At 40.9% G+C, this 20,568-nt stretch overlaps 3 protein-coding genes across 4 annotated transcripts; all 3 read right to left on the bottom strand.

Moving 5' to 3' along the window:
• Positions 1 to 822: 822 nt before the first annotated feature.
• Positions 823 to 8,599, bottom strand: bicdl2l (bicaudal-D-related protein 2-like). Of its 2 annotated transcripts, XM_079566579.1 has the most exons (7): positions 8,464 to 8,599; positions 7,844 to 8,264; positions 5,742 to 5,861; positions 4,968 to 5,117; positions 3,357 to 3,442; positions 3,151 to 3,271; positions 823 to 1,288 (listed from the first exon to the last, which is right to left on the bottom strand). In XM_079566579.1, exons 1-7 carry the CDS (start codon positions 8,484 to 8,486, stop codon positions 947 to 949), a joined length of 1,263 nt encoding a protein of 420 aa, XP_079422705.1. In that variant the 5' UTR covers positions 8,487 to 8,599; the 3' UTR covers positions 823 to 946. The 2 variants fall into 2 exon arrangements, with proteins under 2 accessions (XP_079422705.1, XP_079422704.1); XM_079566578.1 differs by having other exon boundaries at positions 7,844 to 8,597.
• Positions 8,600 to 10,941: 2,342 nt separating this feature from the next.
• sumf2 (sulfatase modifying factor 2) lies at positions 10,942 to 13,728 on the bottom strand. The gene is made up of 9 exons (XM_079566858.1): positions 13,574 to 13,728; positions 13,351 to 13,504; positions 13,163 to 13,277; positions 13,047 to 13,091; positions 12,639 to 12,789; positions 12,320 to 12,375; positions 11,583 to 11,667; positions 11,172 to 11,313; positions 10,942 to 11,093 (listed from the first exon to the last, which is right to left on the bottom strand). Exons 1-9 carry the CDS (start codon positions 13,611 to 13,613, stop codon positions 10,976 to 10,978), a joined length of 906 nt encoding a protein of 301 aa, XP_079422984.1. The 5' UTR covers positions 13,614 to 13,728; the 3' UTR covers positions 10,942 to 10,975.
• A 362-nt stretch (positions 13,729 to 14,090) lies between these two features.
• cct6a (chaperonin containing TCP1, subunit 6A (zeta 1)) lies at positions 14,091 to 20,350 on the bottom strand. Its single transcript, XM_079566844.1, has 13 exons — positions 20,176 to 20,350; positions 19,639 to 19,702; positions 19,409 to 19,543; positions 17,940 to 18,113; positions 17,466 to 17,569; positions 16,942 to 17,212; positions 16,085 to 16,167; positions 15,792 to 15,888; positions 15,570 to 15,717; positions 15,158 to 15,291; positions 14,975 to 15,077; positions 14,491 to 14,563; positions 14,091 to 14,411 (listed from the first exon to the last, which is right to left on the bottom strand). Exons 1-13 carry the CDS (start codon positions 20,310 to 20,312, stop codon positions 14,339 to 14,341), a joined length of 1,596 nt encoding a protein of 531 aa, XP_079422970.1. The 5' UTR covers positions 20,313 to 20,350; the 3' UTR covers positions 14,091 to 14,338.
• Positions 20,351 to 20,568: the final 218 nt, after the last annotated feature.

Genomic DNA, 20,568 nt, shown 5'->3' with positions numbered 1-20,568 from the left:
TTACCTAAATGTAGTTGTAAAAATATCATAGTTTTTTTCTGTGGATTCGGGGAGATCAGTTGTGAACTGCCAATTGTCTTGAGCAGGGTGTTGTTGATGTGTTTGTGCCTCTTTTGTCTAAACCTTACCTTTATATATTTAAACAAAAAAACGCATATTAACTTTTATTGGGTTGCCAGGTTTGTCCATTCCCAGCACACCTCGAGGGCAGTTTTCTTATAGCGAGATCTAAAAGGCTTTAAAAAGTTGTATATATAGAGAAAGTTTAATAAATGCACAATATCTATAGATTGTCAATTATGATATACGACACTTGAATGCCTTGTCTTGTTCAGTGGGGCAGGACTGATATCAGAGACTTTAGTGTTATTTTAAATTGAATGACATCATAAATCTATGTGTTCTTGTTCAGTCCAGTGTGTGTGTTGTATCGAAAGCATGCCTTGTATCAACAGGTGTGGCTTTGACGGTTTCATTTTGTTCTTTGTCGTCTCTAATGCTAATATTTAACCTGGACCATGTGTTTGAACGTGAGCAAGGGCAAGTGGATTCAGTAATATGGAGTATGTATACCCTGACAGTGTTCAATAAATTTCTAAGCTGCTGTTGGCCTTTTTCTTTACTTCCGAGGCAAAACTTTGTACATACTGCTGCAGCTGTTGTTCCACAAGCAGTACTCGTACAAGCACAGGGGAGATTTAGACATTTTTTGTGATGGAATTTGTCAGGAATCACAGGAAAACCAGTTTATAGAGTCTTTTTTTATAATATTTATTTACAGTGAAAGATGTAAAGCAAGTGTACAGCATAACACAATTACTCATCACAGTCAGACTTACATTGCACTTGTCCCACTTTCTTCTTTCCATAGATATTACATTTCACAGGCATATCACCATAATTTACATTACAGTAGTGCGTAAAAAAAAATCATCAATGTTTTTGTTCAATCCAGAGAAACGACCTGAAACCCGTCATCTTCCTGCTCGGGTCGTTTCTTCTTCAGCCTCCAGTTTCGTGGGAGAGTCCCTGCAGCGACCGTGCTTAGGCTCAGTTTCGAGGTCAGACTTGGGTTCCCTGCGGCGGGATTCGGGCTGACGGGCCTGTTCGTGTAGATGTGATTCGCGTTGGTGCTTGCCGGCGGCGCAGGGGCGGGGATGTTGGAGGGGCGCTGGTTGAGCGGTTTGTTGTTTCGACGCAGGATGCCCCGGAAGTTCCGCCTGGACGACTGCTCGGCCTGTTGCTGCTGAGCCTGGAGCTGCTGCTGTATCATCACCTGCACGTCCTCCTAAAAGCAGAGGAAACGGGAGAATGTGGTGTTTGTGCTCACGCCTCTTAATGTAAATGATACTTTATACAATATTTTATGTTCAGATCTTTCGCTCAAATTATTAACTAAAGAACTAAATGCACCGAGGGATGGTTCCAGTGAAATTCTTTATAAATCTCAGGTTTGCTGGGTCAATGTGGTTTGTACATTTCTCTAATTGAGTGCATTTCTTTTTCACATATATTAAATGATAACACCCAGGTTTCCAAAGTGACTTAAAGGGATATTTCAGGATTTTTGACATAGGGGCAATTTCTTTTTTAATTTTTTTTATTCATGCAGTCCTTATATTTGAAGAGTTTAGTGGTGCTAGGCTAGTGCATGTCTATGGTAACTAGTAGCCTCCATTAATAACAGTCTGACCCAAGCACAGTGCACCTGAGGCAAATCACTTATAACACCAGACGACTGATATAAATGTCTGTGTTGACTGAACCATTTTTGAAATATAACCATTTTGCATTTAAAAGTTAAAACTTATATTTGCTACGAAGCGGCGGAGTGATCTGCTTGGTTACCTGATCTACAGTAGTTTGTTTACTTGCGGCCAGCATTACTACACGTGGAATTCACAAAGGAGCTCTACAAATCAGATATGGCAACGTTTGGAGGACTACCTGATGATTTTGAAGATTTTAAAGCAGGCTACTAGTTAATATAGACTTGCACTAGCCTAGCACCACTACACTCTTCAAATATAAGGACTACATGAATCAAACAACAAAAAAATCTCCAGAAATTAACAACACTGTTGATAATTAGAAAATGAGGCCCGATGTCAAAAATCCTGAAATATCCCTTTAAGGCTCATTCATACTTCACAAGACACAAGAACTTCTTGTTCTTGCACCCTGAGCTGCAGAACAAGATGAAGTCACTTTTGTCTTGTAGCCATGGAAACATTTTGTAACTGATCACAGTTTCATGGTGACAAGGCAAAAGTGACTTCATTTTGTTCTGCAGCTCAGGGTGCAAGAACAAGAAGTTCTTGCGTCTTGTGAAGCATGAATGAGCCTTTATTTGTGTATTTACTGACATGACTAACAATGCAAATGGATTTTTACACAGAACTTTGGCATCAGGGTTAGGCTTTGTTGAATATGTGGAAGAAGAAAAATAATTTGTAGCATTTGTTTTGATAACCTGAAGCCATACGGTATGTAATTCACTAGCAACATTGTGACTTAGTATTACCTAATGAGACTAATGTGCAGGGGAAAGGTGCAGTTTTAATTTATAATCGATGCAAACATTCAGATGAGGAGGCAGGTCTGGAGATGAAGCTGTAGATACAGCAAACTTAGACTTGATTTCCCACACTCTACTCTCCATCCCCAAACTAAACCCCACATCCTGAACATCTCCCGTCTCTCTCGGCTAGACTCCAGCTGGCTCTTGCTCTGGGCCTCTTCACGCTCCTCAGTTTAATTGTATCTCTTCACTGCGGTTAATGACCAAACACATTAAAATTCACAATACAACGTGTGGCTCCCGCTAATTATGCGCATAGCTGTGTTAGTTGGTGTCCTCATTCTCCGTCTCCACCCATATGCTTCGGTTTCTATATTTAGACGCAAGTTCAAAGTGTTATTTCAGTTACTAACGTCATGTGGATTATGCTTTTGCTGGTGTTACCCTCCCAGTTTTATTTTGGATTTTCTCCTGACATCAGATGCCCCTCCTAGCACAGCCATCCTTAATCATTGTAATGCATGATGTGTGTTTGGAGAGTAGAAAGAAGCCCAAATCTCTAATGACGTAAGGCAGCGGTTCACAAACGTATTGCGGGACAGGGTGCGTTTATAAGTCTGCAAACCCACCTTCCAGGCCTCGAGCTCCAGAGAGAGCTCCAGTCGTTTCTGCACAGCCTCCAGCAGCTGATTGTTCAGAGACATCATCTCCGTTTTACTGCGCAAAAGCTCGGCCTCCATCCCCTTTTTCCTGCAACAAACCAATGACACAATATTTTAAAACAGATTCACTCATCGTAACGTCCTTCCACTTTAAGACTTGAACTGTCCCGTACTTCTCAATGGCCTCGTCTCTGTCCCGTAGTGCTTGCTGGAGAATAGCAGTCTCCTCCACTTTGTTGCTTCTGCCTGAAGTGATGTCCTACAAAAGCAAGCATACATAAAACAGGAGGTTCACTTTCATGTTCATTCCTGGAGATACTATATACATTCATGGGTTTGCAAAGTCAGATAAAGGTTGGAGAAAATATCATCACATCACGCATGATTTATTTATGTGGGGCACTTCAAATCTGACGTCTGAAGTTCATAGCTGGTTTTTAAGTCACTAAATGCTGGGAGGGATGGAAAATTTTTACATGCTGCACCTTTATTTACATCACAGTCTTCAATCACATCCTGCTGGTGTCTAGTTCTCTATTTTAATCTCTGAATCTATTTTAATCTGACCCCAACGCACTTCCGTCTGATTGACTCTGACGATTTCAGGCCCTTGTAAAAACACAGAGGGCTTTTCTTTTCTCGGCTTGAGGCACTTGTGAACCGGCCCGACCGCATACCTGAGCTGCCTTCATCACGCCATCGGAAACACGTGCCACTGATGGAATGAAGCTACAGAACAATGCGCGGGTTCATGAAGGAGAGGGTTTTATAATGTGAAGATAGAAGTTGAAACATTAGAGATTGTTTGATAACCATAACAACATCCTTTAATTCACTCCTTATTACAAGAGCAATCCTTTTAATCCAGTTTGTGGCTGAGTTTCATACTTGAGAGAAACGAAAAGCATTTAGTTGGGGTATGAGTCACATGGCGTTTTCCTGTTACGGATGGATTTTTATATACATTTTGGTCAAAACTTTTATATTGGTGTTTCGTGCGATTTGGTTGAAAGAGAAATCTGCTTATTCAAATTGTTGAGAACATTCAGAGATGACTGAACTGTAATAAGAACAATTTTAGTTCAAAATGTGAAACTGAAAATGTCTTCTGGATAATTATAGTTTGTTGCGGGAAGCACGTTTTCTTCACTTGTGTCAAGTAGATTTTATTGCTTTTCTAAACAATCATGTCACAAGGGTTAGACAAATTATAATAGTTTACCCTGTGGCATTTGTGACTTTAACAAGACCTTTCATTAAGCTTTGAAAGGTCTTGTTTACATGTTTTTGTAAGTGCTGTCCTGTGTAGAGCAGTATTTGCAGTAACAGCTCAAGTAGGACAAACAAATAATTGTGGTGTTAATGTTCAAATCCATTTTTTTTCCTTCTTTATTAAAAGGGACTATACGGAGTTTAAAAATGTTAAAACTAAGTATTTTCATCCCCCTACATGTTCCAGCCATGTCCTAATGTGTAGAATGAGCCCCGACCTAATCACTACCCGACCTATTCACCAGAACTGCCTCTAAAATCCTGCACTGTCACGCAAAAACGTGTTACTTTGGGTCTGAATTGCCGTCATGCACGAGCTTAATATAGAAGCTGCAGTTACGCGTAAGACCTGAGGTGGCCGTAGTGAGCATAAAATGAGCAACTTGCATCTAGTCTCTTTAACTGAAAGCCAACCTTAAAGCCGGGATAATCAGAGGATTGTCTCGTAGTAGAGTAAAGTATAGCTTTAACTTCCCCACTTCCCCCTCCCCGAGTCCTGGGTGAGTCCTGACCTGAGTGTTGTCCAGGGCAAGTTTTCGGGACACAAACTGCAGCTGATTTAGAGCCGTGTCCAGGCGGTTCTCGCCCTCTGGAGCCTTAAAAGGTTCTGAATCTGTGAGCGGGTGCAAGAGGCGCAGGATGGACAGCACCTCCTCTGTCACCTGAAACATAAAAGAGACGTAGAATAAAAGGGATTAATGATAATTCAAGTTACATAATGATGGCCATCTCTTTGTGTGAATACATGTTTAAACCACCTGCAATGAAATCTTTAAAGACACTATTTTGAGAGCCTCAGTATGTCTTTGGATATCTGGGTACATGTTTTACATAATTTACTAATTATTACTGAGTGTATTTTTATTGGAGTATGTAATGGCTTTAAACCAGTGAAGTTGTAATTTTATGAAGAAGAGCGAATGTTCCACATTTCAAGGATAATACAGGGACTTTGGTACAGTATGTACTAATAGGCCAATGTTTGTTTATGGAAATCCAACCAATTTGTACGTTAACTAATATTCTATACCCTATGTTCATATGCAATAAAGATGTGAAATTAAAATAATCACACTAAAAATGTCAAACCAGGGAAAACTAATCTTAATCTCCAATGTAGTTGTGTTAAATGTATTCTGGAAAGAAATTAATGTTCACAGGTGTTACATTTGTAGATTGAGACGTATGAACTTTGTAATTTGGATGTTTTCCAATATCACAGGTCTGCAAAACATACTGTCTGAATGGAATACAGACGCTTTCAAATGTGCATGAAACTCTCTTACTCTGTCCCGATCCTGGCTCCAGCCGTGGCCCTCGTGGCTTTCCTGCAGTTTATCGACCTGAGCCTTGAGTCTGATGCTCCTCCGGCGGGACAGCTCCACCTCCCTCCGCACCTCCTTCAGCTGTGAACAACAAACACCTTCGATTAGCTTTACTCTGGAGAAAATGCAACACTCGACATGTGCCCTTTGAAAAAGAAAGTATTCACATGTGTTTGATGGATTTTAATTTGCCGTAACCTACTTTGCAGAGAGATACCGCAGTAAACTCAACCCTACAATTAAAATGAATACCTGAAATGTTTCACTCTGCACCGCCACTGCACAGTCTGAACCTTCAACACCTTAACCGTCCAGTTACACCTCCTGTTTGTATTATATGTTATAGTATACATTGTCATGAGTGGTGTGAATGCTCTGCACAATTTTATTTATTCTTTGTACAATCTTTGTGATGACATCTTTTTGCCACTGCACAAATAAGAAGCTGTTCTCACTTGACCTAAAAATACAAGAAGCTACAGATCAACACCCAATTTTGTCCCTTAAAATGAGTGACACATGAGTGACATAACTATATAAGGCTTTGTTGATCACCCGGTACCATCGCACACGATATCTTGTTGTTATCTAGACTGTCAACAGAAACTCCTGACATGAATTCTTTTGCCAAACTGGAAATACTAATCCTCGTCAGACCAAACACATTGTCTTGCCAAACAGACATGGCCTAAAATGAGGAAGGAAACTTATAATGTTTCACACCGACCATAAATTAGACAATATAAAACAGCAGGTTGTACAACTTCCAGTAAATGATGTTGTTTCCTGCTGGTGTGCCAATGCTGTGCCTGTTCTTTTACTTTATCTAAAAGTAATGCATTTTGGCAACTCTACCCAACTCTGACCTTCAGTATCTTCAACTGCAAGGGAAATGTGTTGGAATGAATGCACAACTTTGAGTGACAGTGTGACTGAACAGCATGAAGTCACTCGCTGTACCAGAACATACTGTAGATAACAGAGAATGTATGACTGCTGTAGCATTTGAAATATTTTATCTTTCTGCTCGTCTCTCATGCCTTCACTGTGTTTAAAGAAATGACGGTTGAGTTTATTGACTTGTGCAACGGGTTTGGTCGAGTCGGTACAAACCCAGTTTAAGCCGAGGAGACTTAACAATAAGAGCTCATTGCTGCCACTGGAGAAGTTTTACCACAAGCTTTTACCACTAATGCACTGAAGGATATCAATGGGTGCAGATTAAGACAGAACATGGTGTGTGCACTAATCTACAGTAAGTGCTGTTCAACCATAATTATAAGGAAATACTTGAGGAAATAACTGGATGTAGAGAGAGGTCGTTAAATCCTTGTTATATTGGGGTTTTTTGCAATTAATCTCTGAACACCCACCTGAACCGGGTACATTTCCAAATCTAAAAGCTTCTCGTAAAAGCTCATAGCAACAAAAATGAGACGAAAATGTGACAAAAATGAGAGAAAAATATGACAAAAAAGTGACAAAAATGCCACAAAAGAATAAAAAAAAAAGTGGCAACAAAGTGACAAAAAAAGCAATGAAAAGAAAGGCCAAGAAAGTGACTACAACGCGGAAAAAATTTAAGGAAAAAGATAATTTTTTGTAGGTCTTAGATCAGAGTTTTGTAGGTCTTCTCTCTCAAATGAGGTGTTTCACTAACTGGCCAATAGGCTGTAAGCTTTTAGATTTGGGCAAAGCTGAACTGGTGCAGGTGCAGATATATTGGGAGACTGAGAACGGTTGCCATAGTCACTGCATATTGTTGAACTCTATTTAAAAACACACTAGCGTCTCTGTCACCTTGAGGGCAAATATGATTTATTACTGCAGGATATTACATTTCATATTAAATGTGTGATTAAAGTAGATTAAAGTAGAGTAAAGTAGGATACTGGGACTAGCTGTAGAGACCCTTGCACTTACAACGTGCTGCTACTACACAAAACAGTGTAGATTAATCATCAAAATCAGCTGGACTCACATTTAAAAAAGGTAATTTTGATTCATCTTTTCACTATTTTAAGCTACTACACAAAACAAACTACAGTACAGATTGATCTTACTGTATCGTTGACGTGCCCCAGTGTCCTCCTCCTGCCCAGGGGTCGCCCACTCCTGATGAGGTCGGGCAGTGTCCCATCAATGAACGCTTTCTGCAGGATGCTCTCCTGGACCTCGCCCTCCTCTGTCGCCCCGGGAGACTCAGGGTTCTCCTCTCCCCTGTCCGTGGGCAGCTCCCCGGGACAGTCCTTCTCCTCTGATTTTGTGGAGCTTGAATCATCTTCATCCCCTGCTTCGCTCAGTCCCATCTCGGACAAAAGGGTCGAGTTGTCTTCGAACAGGTGATGTTTGAAAATCTGCCCACAATCAAGCTCATCTTGATCCGGGACAGTAACTTCTGGAGGCGCAGGAGAGGAAGTTGTTGGTAATATTGTCGGTCTCGTGTTGTAGGCTGGGGCTGGTCGTACCGACCTGTCTTCTAACCTGTTGAGAGAGGAGTAGATTTGACTGCTGGTGTTATAGCGAGGTCGAAGTCTCTCGTTCAGAGCAGAAAAAGATTGGCTGAAGTCCATGTTTGAATCGTAAACAGCCACGACTAACACATCAGGTGCCTGCAGCTGCTGTATAAGTGAAAGACTGGGAGAGGAGAGAGGAAAGACAAGTCAATAAAATGTGCACAAACTTGCTCTTCCTGATCTGAGCCATGAGACGACATGAGACGATGTGATGTCAAAGGAGGATGTGGCTTCTAAGATTATTTTTTTCCCCCTTCCTTCATAGCGTGTGCGTGTTTGCGCGATGTGTGTGTGAGTGTGGTTTCAAACAAATGACGTGCAAACATACCTGAGGCTGGCACTGCCTTTTTTTAAAAGGGAGGAGACCTATTTGTGGATATAAATGATAAAATTAGAAAGGTTTGACATGTTAAAAACCTCAGCGTGCTTGGTAACAAGGATCAACAATGAAGTGGGAGAGTAAAGCAGAGAAGCAAAGAAAACAAAAATGGAAATGATAGAAACAATTAGTAAATACCTGAGAAGGTTTTGTGACGCTCTAGTTCTAGACTTTGGACTGACTTTGATCTGGAGGAGATAAAACACTTTGGCGCAGCCTAATGTCATGATAATGTAGCACAAGGCACTTATTATTACACTGTATGTAGACTGCATTATTGCACAAAGCACTTTGTAGTAATCAGAGGTGGGTAGTACTCAGCTACATTTACTCAAGTACATGTACTTTTGTAACTTTTTGAAGTAGCTGTACTTTTGTAAGAAGTTTTTTCATACAGTACTTTTTACTTCTAATTGAATAATATTAACATGAAGTATCAGTACTCTTACTTGAATAGAAATCACACATTTTGACGTTTCAAATAGATGTTTTGTTTTCTTAATTTTATTTTATTTTATTTTATTTTATAGATGTTTTTACTGTATTTAGGTTGAAAATATTTTAGTTTCTCATAAATTTTGTCAATGCTGAAACATGAATCAGAGTAACTTACACTCAGTTACTCTGTACTCGCAGCACCATAATGAAATGTTCTACTTCTTACTCTTACTTGCATAAAGGCCACTACTTTTTACTCTTACTTGAGTAAGTATTTTGACCTCTGGTGCTAATCGATAAACAGCTCACAGAAGAATATCAGGTGTATTTATAAACTACAGCTGAGGGGCTTTTAGAGACAATAACTTTATCCCCATTAAACTATATGTTTGTCTACTGTAAGTTCATTAAAATGTGAATAATTGATTGAATACAAATAAATCTGATTGAACCTAGTGGTTGTGCATGATTGACAAATATTGACAATTACTTCATTGCAATGTTTGACAACATAATTTCAACCATACACTTGGATTAAAATGGTTTATAATTTTCTTCAGATTCATTGACAGTGGCACCACAAAACCAAGCTGGGAACTTATGGCAAGTCTAAACAAAGTAGTTGATCTATTACTCACGTAACTCGCACTTAGTCATCTACTTTTTTGGGTCACTTGGGGAAATCCATGGACGAAATGCCTATAGGAAACATAAGGGTAAATTTGGTGGTAAATGATAGACAGAAGTGAGTCAACATCCTGCCTAAAAGGAGTCTAAAAATAAGCCGCAGGAAATACTGGTTCATCTTAACACGCTGGTCTCAAGTATTTGGCTTATTACCGACGATCCTATAGATGTAATGGGATGTTTTATTTGAATGTTTGTAATTTGCATAAACTTTGATGTCTTCACAGTGATGATCTCCTAATGTAGCCTATTTGGAAAGATTTCAAGGAGTGTGTGCTAAATAATAAAACTGCATGAGACAGATTGAAACACTAAAAACCATAGAATATACAGGTACTTTATGTGTTTTTGTTTCTGCTGCGTGTTGTGGTTTATCTATTGTTGCATCAAATAAAATGCCTTGACGTCTCCAAATGACGTTGTGTTTGTGTTTGCGCAGTCACCTGAAACTTTCTATAAAACAGGAACATTACAGCAGTGTTTTTTTTTGTTTTTTTTCCATTTCTCTCCTGATCCATTCACTCATGGGAAAGCAAACAGCGCAGACAAAGGCTGGGTTTAGACCAGGACTAAAGCTGGCCTGGACTTTAGACACATAAAAAAGACGGAACTAAAAACAAAGAGCAACAAAGACACAAAGACCATTCTCCTTCTCAATTCGTTACTTGAGATTCAATGATTCGGCCACTAATCAGATTCAGTATGTGATTAGTGGCCGAGGTCGTCACACATACATAACATTCCCTTCCCCCCTACCCTGAGTCCACCGCAAATAGCACCAAGCTTTACATTTCACTCTTACCCTGTCCACAGTTTAACTAATGCCTCACTGTACAGCACACGGGGAACAACCACTGACTGTGTAGCACCGATACTGATGATGTCACTCACCCCACACGCCGCACAATGACACCATCGCTGACTCTGGCAAACTCCTATACATTCTGTGGTCCTCAGATCTATACTGGTAAAATACATTATGACTTATCCGTCCTAATTTGTTATGTATACATTGTTATGTATAATAAAAGGCAATTTTAATGTATTGGAAAAGCAAATGTTTATTTAAAAATCAACAACAAACAGATAAAGTCTCCATAGGAGCGATACAGCAGTCACTACGTTCACAGTTGTACATTTATGGCAAAATTGGCCCCTCTTTAAAAGTCCATTAATTACAATTCAGAACTGGTGTGAGAAGTCGCTTTGTGCTTGTTTCGTGGTTTGTTTGCAGTGGAGGCAGCGCATCTGAAGCTGAGGTTATCGGAGGCAGAGTCCGGGGTATTTCCCATCCTAAACAATACAGTAGAATCATGTTTATTTGGGCCTAAGTATTACTTTATTAATCCTGTACGTCTTGCACAAACAGACCTGGTGGTGATCCTGGCCCTGTGATTGGCCGATCCGTCCACTGTGTCGATAAATGAAGCCCCTCGCAGCACAAACATCTTCTGAGAACCACGAAATGGAGTTGAGGTCCACTCCCAGGTGTTTCCCAACATATCGTACAAACCTGAAGGAACAAATGACAGTTCTATAGTGTGTAAACTAAACAGAAAGGAAAAAGTTCTATTGTTTTATCTGATGTCCACAGCAGCAGGAGTTGTGTTATTTACTTGGTTACATTTCCATTTATCATGCCTTATGTTATACCCACTGTCTTTCTAGAAGAACCTTTTAGATCATTTTGAAAACAAGAAGACATGATGAATGTAATAAAAGTATCGTGCCTCATGTGTATGTGTATAGTCGTGTCACGTGTGTTATCTTCATTATAATTACCATAGCTGTTTTGAGCAGGAAAAGCAGTAACAGGAGAGACACCATGAAATCCATCTTCGGCCGTGTCATTCTCTGGAAATGATCCCTAAAACACAGAAAATAAGAACATACTGTCCATACGTGCATGAATTAAAGGCAGTGTTCAAAGTGCCTGGATTTATTAAGAAGAAAAAAAACTGTTTTTTCAGAATTCATATGGAATAGATAGGTACAAGAGTAATTTGTTGGCTTTCACTAAAGACAATTACTGTAAATTTGCTGAAGTCACTGCAGCCTCTCCACAGCGGAGGGTCAGTGGGTTTTGTAAGTAACTGTAACTTATTTATCTTAAAATCTGTGTCCAGTGATGAAAGATATCTATTTTTTCTTGACAATAATTAATTTAAATACAAATAATGTATTATTTTTAAATGTTGTAACAAAGTATAACATGTAATATTTCTTATATTTAAATCTCCTGGAGCGTTGTTCAGTTAAACATTTAGCATGTGTGTTTAACAGTGCAATAAACTGCAGCTCCTCTTTAACCTTTAACTAAATTGTTGTGGTCGGGACTTGGTGCCGTTCGTCTGCAAACACCTACATAACCGTAGACGCAGTGTGAGTGAGAGGTTTCAGGGCATAGTTTAGTATCGGGCGCCTGCAACATGCAACTAGTCTTTTAACAGGAACCACAAACCTGCTGAGGATAATACAGTATTATATAAGTAAAGACCACATCAAAGATGAAAACCAACCTGCCATAAGTTGGCCCTTTTCGCTTTGAACTTGTTGCCCCAGGGGTAAGTCCGACCTGAGACAGGAAAGTGATCAACACAGTCAAAGTCATAAGTTACTTTGCATGTGTGTACGTGTTTTCCAAATATACAAATCTATGTCCAATGAAAACAGAGATTTACAATTTTAATATGCTGTGGTAACTGTTAGACTAATGCTTGCTGTATCGTTTGTTTTTCTGAGACTACAATGATGCAAATGTTGAGTGGATGATTGAGTAAACTAACCATAATGCATTAAATATACAATAATCACTTCTAATATATACACCAGAGTTACCTTCCAGCCCTCCACGTGCAGCCCACTCCCACTCCTCCTCTGAGGGCAGCCTCTTCCCCCTCCACTGACAGAAGCTCGAGGCGTCAGTCCAGCTCACATGGACCACGGGAAAGTCCATCCGCTCCTTGATCCCAGAAGCAGGTCCTGCAGGCTGAAGAAGTTAAACACATGCTAATAAAGCAGCAGAAATGAGCAAACCATTGGAACAGGAACAATGTGATGGTTATTCAGACCTGGTTATTTTTGGATTAGGCTCTAAATCTTGACTTGTAACAGTCATTGCTCAAAATATTACCCTTGTTCATTTTGTTATATGGAAGTGTCTGGAAGGTCAATGACATTTTCAGTTTTGGTTAATAACAAGCTACTAATCCATTAAACTAGAAGATCTGACATATGTTACTTTACCTGTCTCCAGAATGCACGCCAGGTGGGCAGCCACCAAGGAGCTGACTGCAATGAAGAAATCACAATTGAATTCAACTCTTAAATGTGTCAACTTACAGGAAAAACAAGCAGAATACCTCTATCCTCTCAGTGATCTTGCTTCTGGTCACCTCTGGCACAAAATCTTCAAACACAAAACTCCATCCTATTGTCTCTGCTTCTGTTTTATACTTTTTGGCTCTCACAAATTCTCTGCAAGTGTTTGATTAAAAAGACTGAAGTATTTCTGTCACAACTGAACCGTGCTCGATATGTATTTATCTACCTGAAGTCTTCATTAGTGACTGGATACTTGTCCATTTGGAAGGACTCGGCTTTGACCTCTCTGACTGGGGACTCTCCATCTCTACCATCAGCAGCACTGGTCCCCATCAACCACGTGCCTCCAGGGACTTCTATCATTTCATCTTCTGCAGCCGCTACATTAAAAACATTTAGCTTTTTATACAATGCGAGTAAATGAAAGTTATAAAAGCTTAGTGATTTACCTGCAGCGGTCAGCAAACATGCAGCAACAAACACCAACATTATTTTATAAGTTTAAATAACGCTTTCACATGGCGTTTGAATGAAACACATTATTTAATTGATCAAGCTGCGCAAACCGTACTCAAAACAGAGCTAAAGTAAAGTTGATGGTAAAGTTGTTGACGTAAACCGGAAGCTGGTCCGTTGGCGTAAAGGTTCCCCGAGTCCGACTGACGACGCGTGGCTAAGGTTCCTAGCTCCCACTTCAGTTTCTTCATTATACGCATTTAATTTGTAATAATGAAATGGTAAGGTCGTCACATAATTAAAACCACATATGAAACAAGCAGTTTATATATATTTTTTCTTTGCCTAGTCACTGATGTTAAGGCAGGATGCTCTAAATTAACACTTTAATGGCTGTGCAGAACTAAAAGAGGGTCAGGTGGTCACACTGTAAGACATAACTCGGCACAAGGAACCAGGCAATACCAAGTTCAAATAAAATCAAATGACATAAAATAACACCACAAATAGTCCAAGAGCCAAGGCGTCTTTAATGGATAGAAACGAAACCCAAATCTCATGGGTCAGTGCTTTAACAAAATCTCATAAATAAACCAATCGATGCAGACGGAACTTTGACAAATCCATGAAAAACAATACTACTGAGTTTGAGAGACGATGGTCACAGCAGACAGTCATCAAGACCGGAGTGGGTGAGAGAGTGGAGAAACTAAACCACCAGTAAATGGCTTTATTACTGATACAACATCCGTTACGGTTTAACCTCTGAGTGAAGACATTCCTGCTCGCATAATCTCATCGACCAACAGGATGTTACTGGCAATGACCGTGCTGGAAGAAAAAAAAGTTACATTACTTAACATTTGAATTGGTTGTGGTTTTAATTAGTATTTTTAAATCAAAGTCTTACCATGAGTGAAGGAGCTGCTTCTTGACACTGTAGTTATCCCATACACCTGCCTCTGCTGCCACCATAGGCTCACCTGGAAAATAAAACAGGTAAAATTTAGAAAAGTGGATTAAGAGCTCACTAGTTTTTAACATGGCTACTATATCCAGGTTTTTTTTTTTTTTTTTTTTTTTTTTTTTTATTGAAATGTTGCACATACTCTCCATAAAAAAACACGAGGTAAATTGTGCAAAATACATACAACTTGCCAGGGGGACTACTATATCCAGGTTGAAATGTACTCATTTTGAGCTATGAGAATAGTGAAGTTAGTCTAGATTATGCGCAAATACCAGACTAAATAGCCAAAAACTTCAAGCACAAGTGGCTTTGGGTATCACAAGGAAAAACAATTGGGCAAGTGGGAGTTTCGCTTGTTTATGAATAGCAATACCGCACATTCGCATAGTTGCTGTACTGCCCCCAAGTGTCGTAAATACGTCACCTGTGTCGAGGTCAACTCCCACGAGCTGCCCAGACTCTTTGTACTCCGTCTGTAGCTTCAAAAGGGTCTCTTGAGGGTCATAACCCGAGTTCTGAGCCAAAACCTGCGACAGTGACAACACCGTTTATTAAGAAAGCCGACATGACAGACAGACAAGATGAAAGAGAAAAAGTATTGTCTAACCTTAGGGATGACGAGGAGAGCGTCTGCGAAGGCCTGGACTCCCAACTGAGCTCTGCCTTTGACGCTTGGTTTGTGTTTTACCAAAGCATCAGCTACAGCCACTTCAAACGCACCACCGCCCGCTACTACACAACCTACAGAGGAGAAAGAACAGAACTACAGTTTGTCAAAGGTAATAAGGCAAGACTGATTTGGTCCGTTTATGAAAATGTTACAAACTGTTGTATAATCGGTTGCAAAAGCTTTTGTTCTGATCAACTGAATGCATGAAAGGGAGACAGGGGCTCTCTTTATGCAGAGGAAATGACCAGAGTTGATTTAGCATAGATTTAAAACCAGAGAAGCCCACATGAGCATCTCTGGGTGTTCTCTGTGCATAATAAACACAAACACAGCCTCAATCACATCATACCGTCTTCGATAGCGTTTTTCACAGCACGCAGTCCATCCCTCACGGCGTCTTTGATCTGTGTGAGTGTGTGCTTGTTCGGGCCTTTGATCAACAGCGTCACTGACCGGGGGTTTCCACACTTCTCGATGAACGTGTACTTCTCCTCTCCCTGAAAATGCAAGCAATTTAAGTTGAGCTCAACATTTCCACTTTTCCAAACACAAATGGGAAACAGATCCTTACTAGTGTGTGTTCATAAACAAGGCCAGCGTTTCCCAAACATTCAGGAGTGAGGTCTTCCACTGAGTTCATGGCAATACCTCCACAGGCAAGAGTCAGTCTGTGGGAGACATGCCGCATTTGTTAGTCATGCTATGCTGAAACATCATAGTTCAATAATGAGAGCATTTTGTTAAACATCTATTGTGTGTTTTTTTATGGAATCAAAAATGTTTCACAAAGTTTCATCCCCCAATAGCAACACTGCATCTTTAATGTTTTGTGTTTAACCAATCAAGAGAAATGCATGTGCTCACCTCTCCATGTTCCTCCTCTTGGCTCTGCGCAGAGCAACAATACCTTCTTTAGCCAAAGCGTCTAGAGAGTAGGGGTCGACGCCCTGTCAAAAAAGACAAGCCAGATGAATATTGAATCTCAGTTTAAAAACAAACAGCCTATGTGGATGTTTGTAAAAAAAAGATATCCTGGTCTGTTGAATACATGTAGGTGAGATGAGGCTCTCCTAATGCAGAGGTACAGAGCAGAGTTACTATAGCACATGTGTTAAACCAGGGGCAGCCACAGGAGCATCCTTGGGTGTTCACTGTGCAGTCAATATAGTATTTAATTGGAAGAGTTTATATTGAATAAATTTAAAGACTAAGGTCCCTCAGAGTTGAACAAGAAATGTAAATTACTGCTGCTTACTATACCATAGACATTTATGTATTCTATCAAGCACCACATTCAAGACTTGAGTCGCGTTTAAAAAAAAAATCTGCACAAACCAGCTACATTTAAAGCAGAACTAAGTAACTTGTGCCCCTACAGGCCATAAGCCCCATTGCAGGTGTCGTAGCACGTTGTGCCATAACGGAGATCATTCTGTCGCTCAAACTTGGCTGTAAATACTGTGAAAATGGCGCGAGCCCACAGTGATTCCATTAGTGTGTATTGAGTCTCCAGGTCGGAGCCGGCAGTTGCAGGCGTGGTTTTCTGGCCAGAGACACCAGAGGGAGAGGAAAGACCCCCTAATCATCCCATTAACACTTGTACGACCCCCAGAAGGACTATGAAAAGGATTTACGGTAAACAAGTTACTAAGTTCTGCTTTAAAGACCTACAACAGCTGTGGTAAATCATCTTATATCCCACACATAGATGTGAGCTGTACCTTCTGGTTAATGACGACAAAGCCCTTCTCTCCATTGGGGCACACTTTGTTTTTGAAGGCGATGATTTTCTTAACACGGTCTTCGATGAATTTCCTCTCCGCTCCCACAAGTTTCTCCCGCTCCTCCGCGCTTTTGTAGAAGAAACCGGAGTTGACCTCGGTCTTCTCGTACTCCAGCGACACGTTACAGGTCAAAATGTAGGCGTCCTCTACTCGCTTCTTCATGTCAGGATGCCGGGCCCCGTGGTCCAAAACCAAACCTCTAATCAGCCTGAAGGGAAAGGAAGAAACAGATAAGATGAGCTTTTAATGAACCAAACCATTATGACCAGGGAAGTGAAAAAAAGAAGTAACAATAATCTCGTCTGGTTAGGTTTGTGCAAGATCATTCATGAATACTTTGTCCTCAGATTGCATTTATGATAGAAAATCATACATGCAAGTGAAAATACCCCAAGAGTCCTACTGTTATGGTGTTGCCTTGTTTTGGTGTGAAATCATGCATTACATTTACTGTCACTCACTGTGTCTCGCTGTCGGTCTTATGCTTCATCTCCATGATCTCCACCATGTACAGGTCAATTGGTTCATTGGGACGAGCGATGGCCAGTACAGCGTCTACTACAGCCTGCCAACAACACAAATAAGCAATGTTTTGTTATTTTAGCGTTGCCTTTAATAGTCAAGTTGAAAACAGCAGTGCAAGTATTTGATAACAGGCTCATCACTATGTGCTTTATCCTGATCTGTTGAATACATGTAGGAGAGATGAGGCTCTCCTAATGCAGAGGTACAGAGCAGTGTTTGTATAGCACAGATGTGTTAAACCAGGGGCAGCCACAGAAGCATCCTGGGGTGTTCACTGTGCAATCAAACCGTGACCAATCGCATTAAAATCGTCATAAATTCAACAAAATTCTACATATCAGTCATATTTGTAATTTAGCTGAGAAAAGGATCACTGTAGGGGCACTCATGCTATGATTTTGAAGCCATACTTCAGTGAGTAGATCTGCCAGCTCCGCGTGGACTTTGGTCCTGAGTGAAGTTCGAGCCACATGGATGAGTGTTTCCCGGTCCATTTCCTGCGACACTTTGACCTCCTCCAAAAAAGCCAGGGATTTCTCTTTTGCCGCCTCAAATCCTTCTGTGACTATTCTTGGATGAAGACCCTGTAGAACACATCATGTTGAATGTACCATGAAAACACACCACACTGAGCACGTGCTTAAAGTGAGAGTCTGTAAGTCTGCAAAGTGAGGAGAGTGAACTTTGAAAGTAGATCCTCCCCTCTTAAACCAGAAAGCCCTATATTTTGCAAAATGAGGAGAAAAGAAATAGATACAGAGGGCATCTCTGGAATCATCCATATATGGTCATGTTTAAAAACAATTAAGTGGGAAATCAATTGAGAAAAATCAAAACTTTCTCAAATTTTTCAAAAACTACTTTAACAAACACTGAATTATGAATATAGCTTTCTACTAAATAAAGATATAAAGACATGGAGAGGAGCAAAGTGGTTCAAAAGCCCATAAATACATAAATAATGGCGAATGCTAACTTGATGCTACATGTTAGCATCAGACTAATGCTAACGGTTAGCTAGCGCGAGCTACAACTTTTTTCACTTCTACTGAACAATCTGCTGTGAGAAAATATACATATGGGCCTGATTTACACTTTACTTTATTTATATGGGATAAATAAGTTCATATTCCACCAGAAAATGGTTAAAAAGAGTGAAAAATTGTGTTTCTCTAAAGATTCTATTTTTCCCCTCGGCGAGGCCACGCCCCCTTCTATGACGAGATTCCGCCTGTATCTATTCACCTTATTCCGGACGTTCGCGTGGGCGCCGCCATGAATTGTGCCCGCCCCTTTTCTCCTATGTGTTAACATGGGACTGGAGAAGTCCGCATAAAATCAGTCACTACACGAAAACAAAGCCGTTTTCAGGCCGCACAGAGGAACGGTGCAGTGTTGACATGTTGGTGCAAATGAACATCGGACATTTTACACAAATCAATCGACTAAACATCAGATTTGAGCGGAGAATATTTTCCCTCGTTCTCCGTTAAAATGAACGGGCTTCGCGCCCGACCGGAAGTGTCAGGAAAAAGAGGCGCCGAGACGACGCAAAAAGTGGCAAAAGTGGGCGGGGCGGAATAAGGTGAATAGTTTTCAAAAGTAAACGATCAAGCTCCTCCCCTTCCCCCTAATTGGACCCGACAGGCTGGTTCGCAGGTAAAGCTCGTCTCATTGGTCAACACGGGAGGATACTAGACTCTGATAAGTTGCTGAGATCCAAGGAGGGGGGACTTTACAAAAAATAACATCTATATATTATTACTCACTTTACATCAAAATGCAAGACCAGGTGGATGATTTTGCACATTTCATGAATGTCGTAATGCATGTGGACTCACAGACTATCACTTTAAAAGGTTGATCACAGCGGTCTTACTTCCGAAATGTACATGTCGGCCTGTTTCAGCAGCTCCCCAATGATGAGGACGTTTGATGTTGTACCATCTCCAGTGATGTCATCCTGTGCTGTGGCCACTTTGGCGATTAGGGATGCAGTGGGGTGTTGAATTTGCTGCAAAAGATACAAGATGGATGTAATGTGTGTGTTGACCATAAAGCAGAAAAGTTATAGGGAAAAAAAAAATCATAAAATAGTATTGCATTTACCATTTCATGTAACAGAACATTGCCATCCTTGGTGAGTTTAATGTCGCCAGCTCCAGACACCAGCCTGCGTACACGAGACAAGAAATAATCTCAGCCAGGGCAAGTATCACGTCTTCCTCGAAACACCCCAAATGTAACACAGAGACAGAGTTGACAAGTATTGGGGACAAACTGTACCAATCACTTCAACTTCCATAGAATTCATGTATTTGTTACTGGACACAAATACAACTCAGACAGAGTCGGATGCGTTAATGCTGACAGGGGCTGGGTGTGCTTATGACGATGACTGGGCATGGCAGCGTGGAAAACCGCTACATCCCCATCTTAGGCTCAGGTCTTAGAGTAAAGCTTTAAGTTATTGAAGACTTGATGTACGGGGGTAAATGTCGTCGCTGGTATTGTGCGCAGTATGTCGAGGGAGAGCGATCACGCCTCTTGAGCGTGAAGCCGGCGCGAGACTGAAGCTAGCATTAGCCCGTTAGCCCGTTAGCTTGTGTTAGCCTAGCAACGCGTGCTGCACAAAGACGCACTCACATTTTCATGGTCCCCTTCGGTCCCAGGTTACTCCTCAGCACATCCTGCAGCCCCCGAGCCGCGCTGATGTTCACCGCCAGAGCCGCCTGGGCCCTCGCCACCTCCGCCTTCGGGTTCAGGGCTTTTACTGCAGACATGGCGAAGCAGCACTTCCAGCGGAGTGAAGTAAAAAGTGACGCCGGCGAGGACTGCGCGTTGCTCGGCTCAGACGCTAAAGGGAAGAGGAGTAGTTTCCAGAAGGCTCCAACAAACACGTGGTCTCGTGCTGCCTTCAGTGCACGCGAGCAGAGTCGGAAACCTCAAGTCATGCACAAATTCTTTACTTTTCACCCGAATCTTTTATAAACAAATTAGCAGTAAGTTAGGAACAATATATATCAATAAAAAACGCAA

This window comes from Gobius niger (genome assembly GCF_951799975.1).
Source record: "Gobius niger genome assembly, chromosome: 11".
NCBI classification, from domain to species: domain Eukaryota; kingdom Metazoa; phylum Chordata; class Actinopteri; order Gobiiformes; family Gobiidae; genus Gobius; species Gobius niger.
The sequence above is the reverse complement of the archived record's forward strand: the minus strand, read 5'-3'. Positions and strand labels throughout refer to the sequence as shown.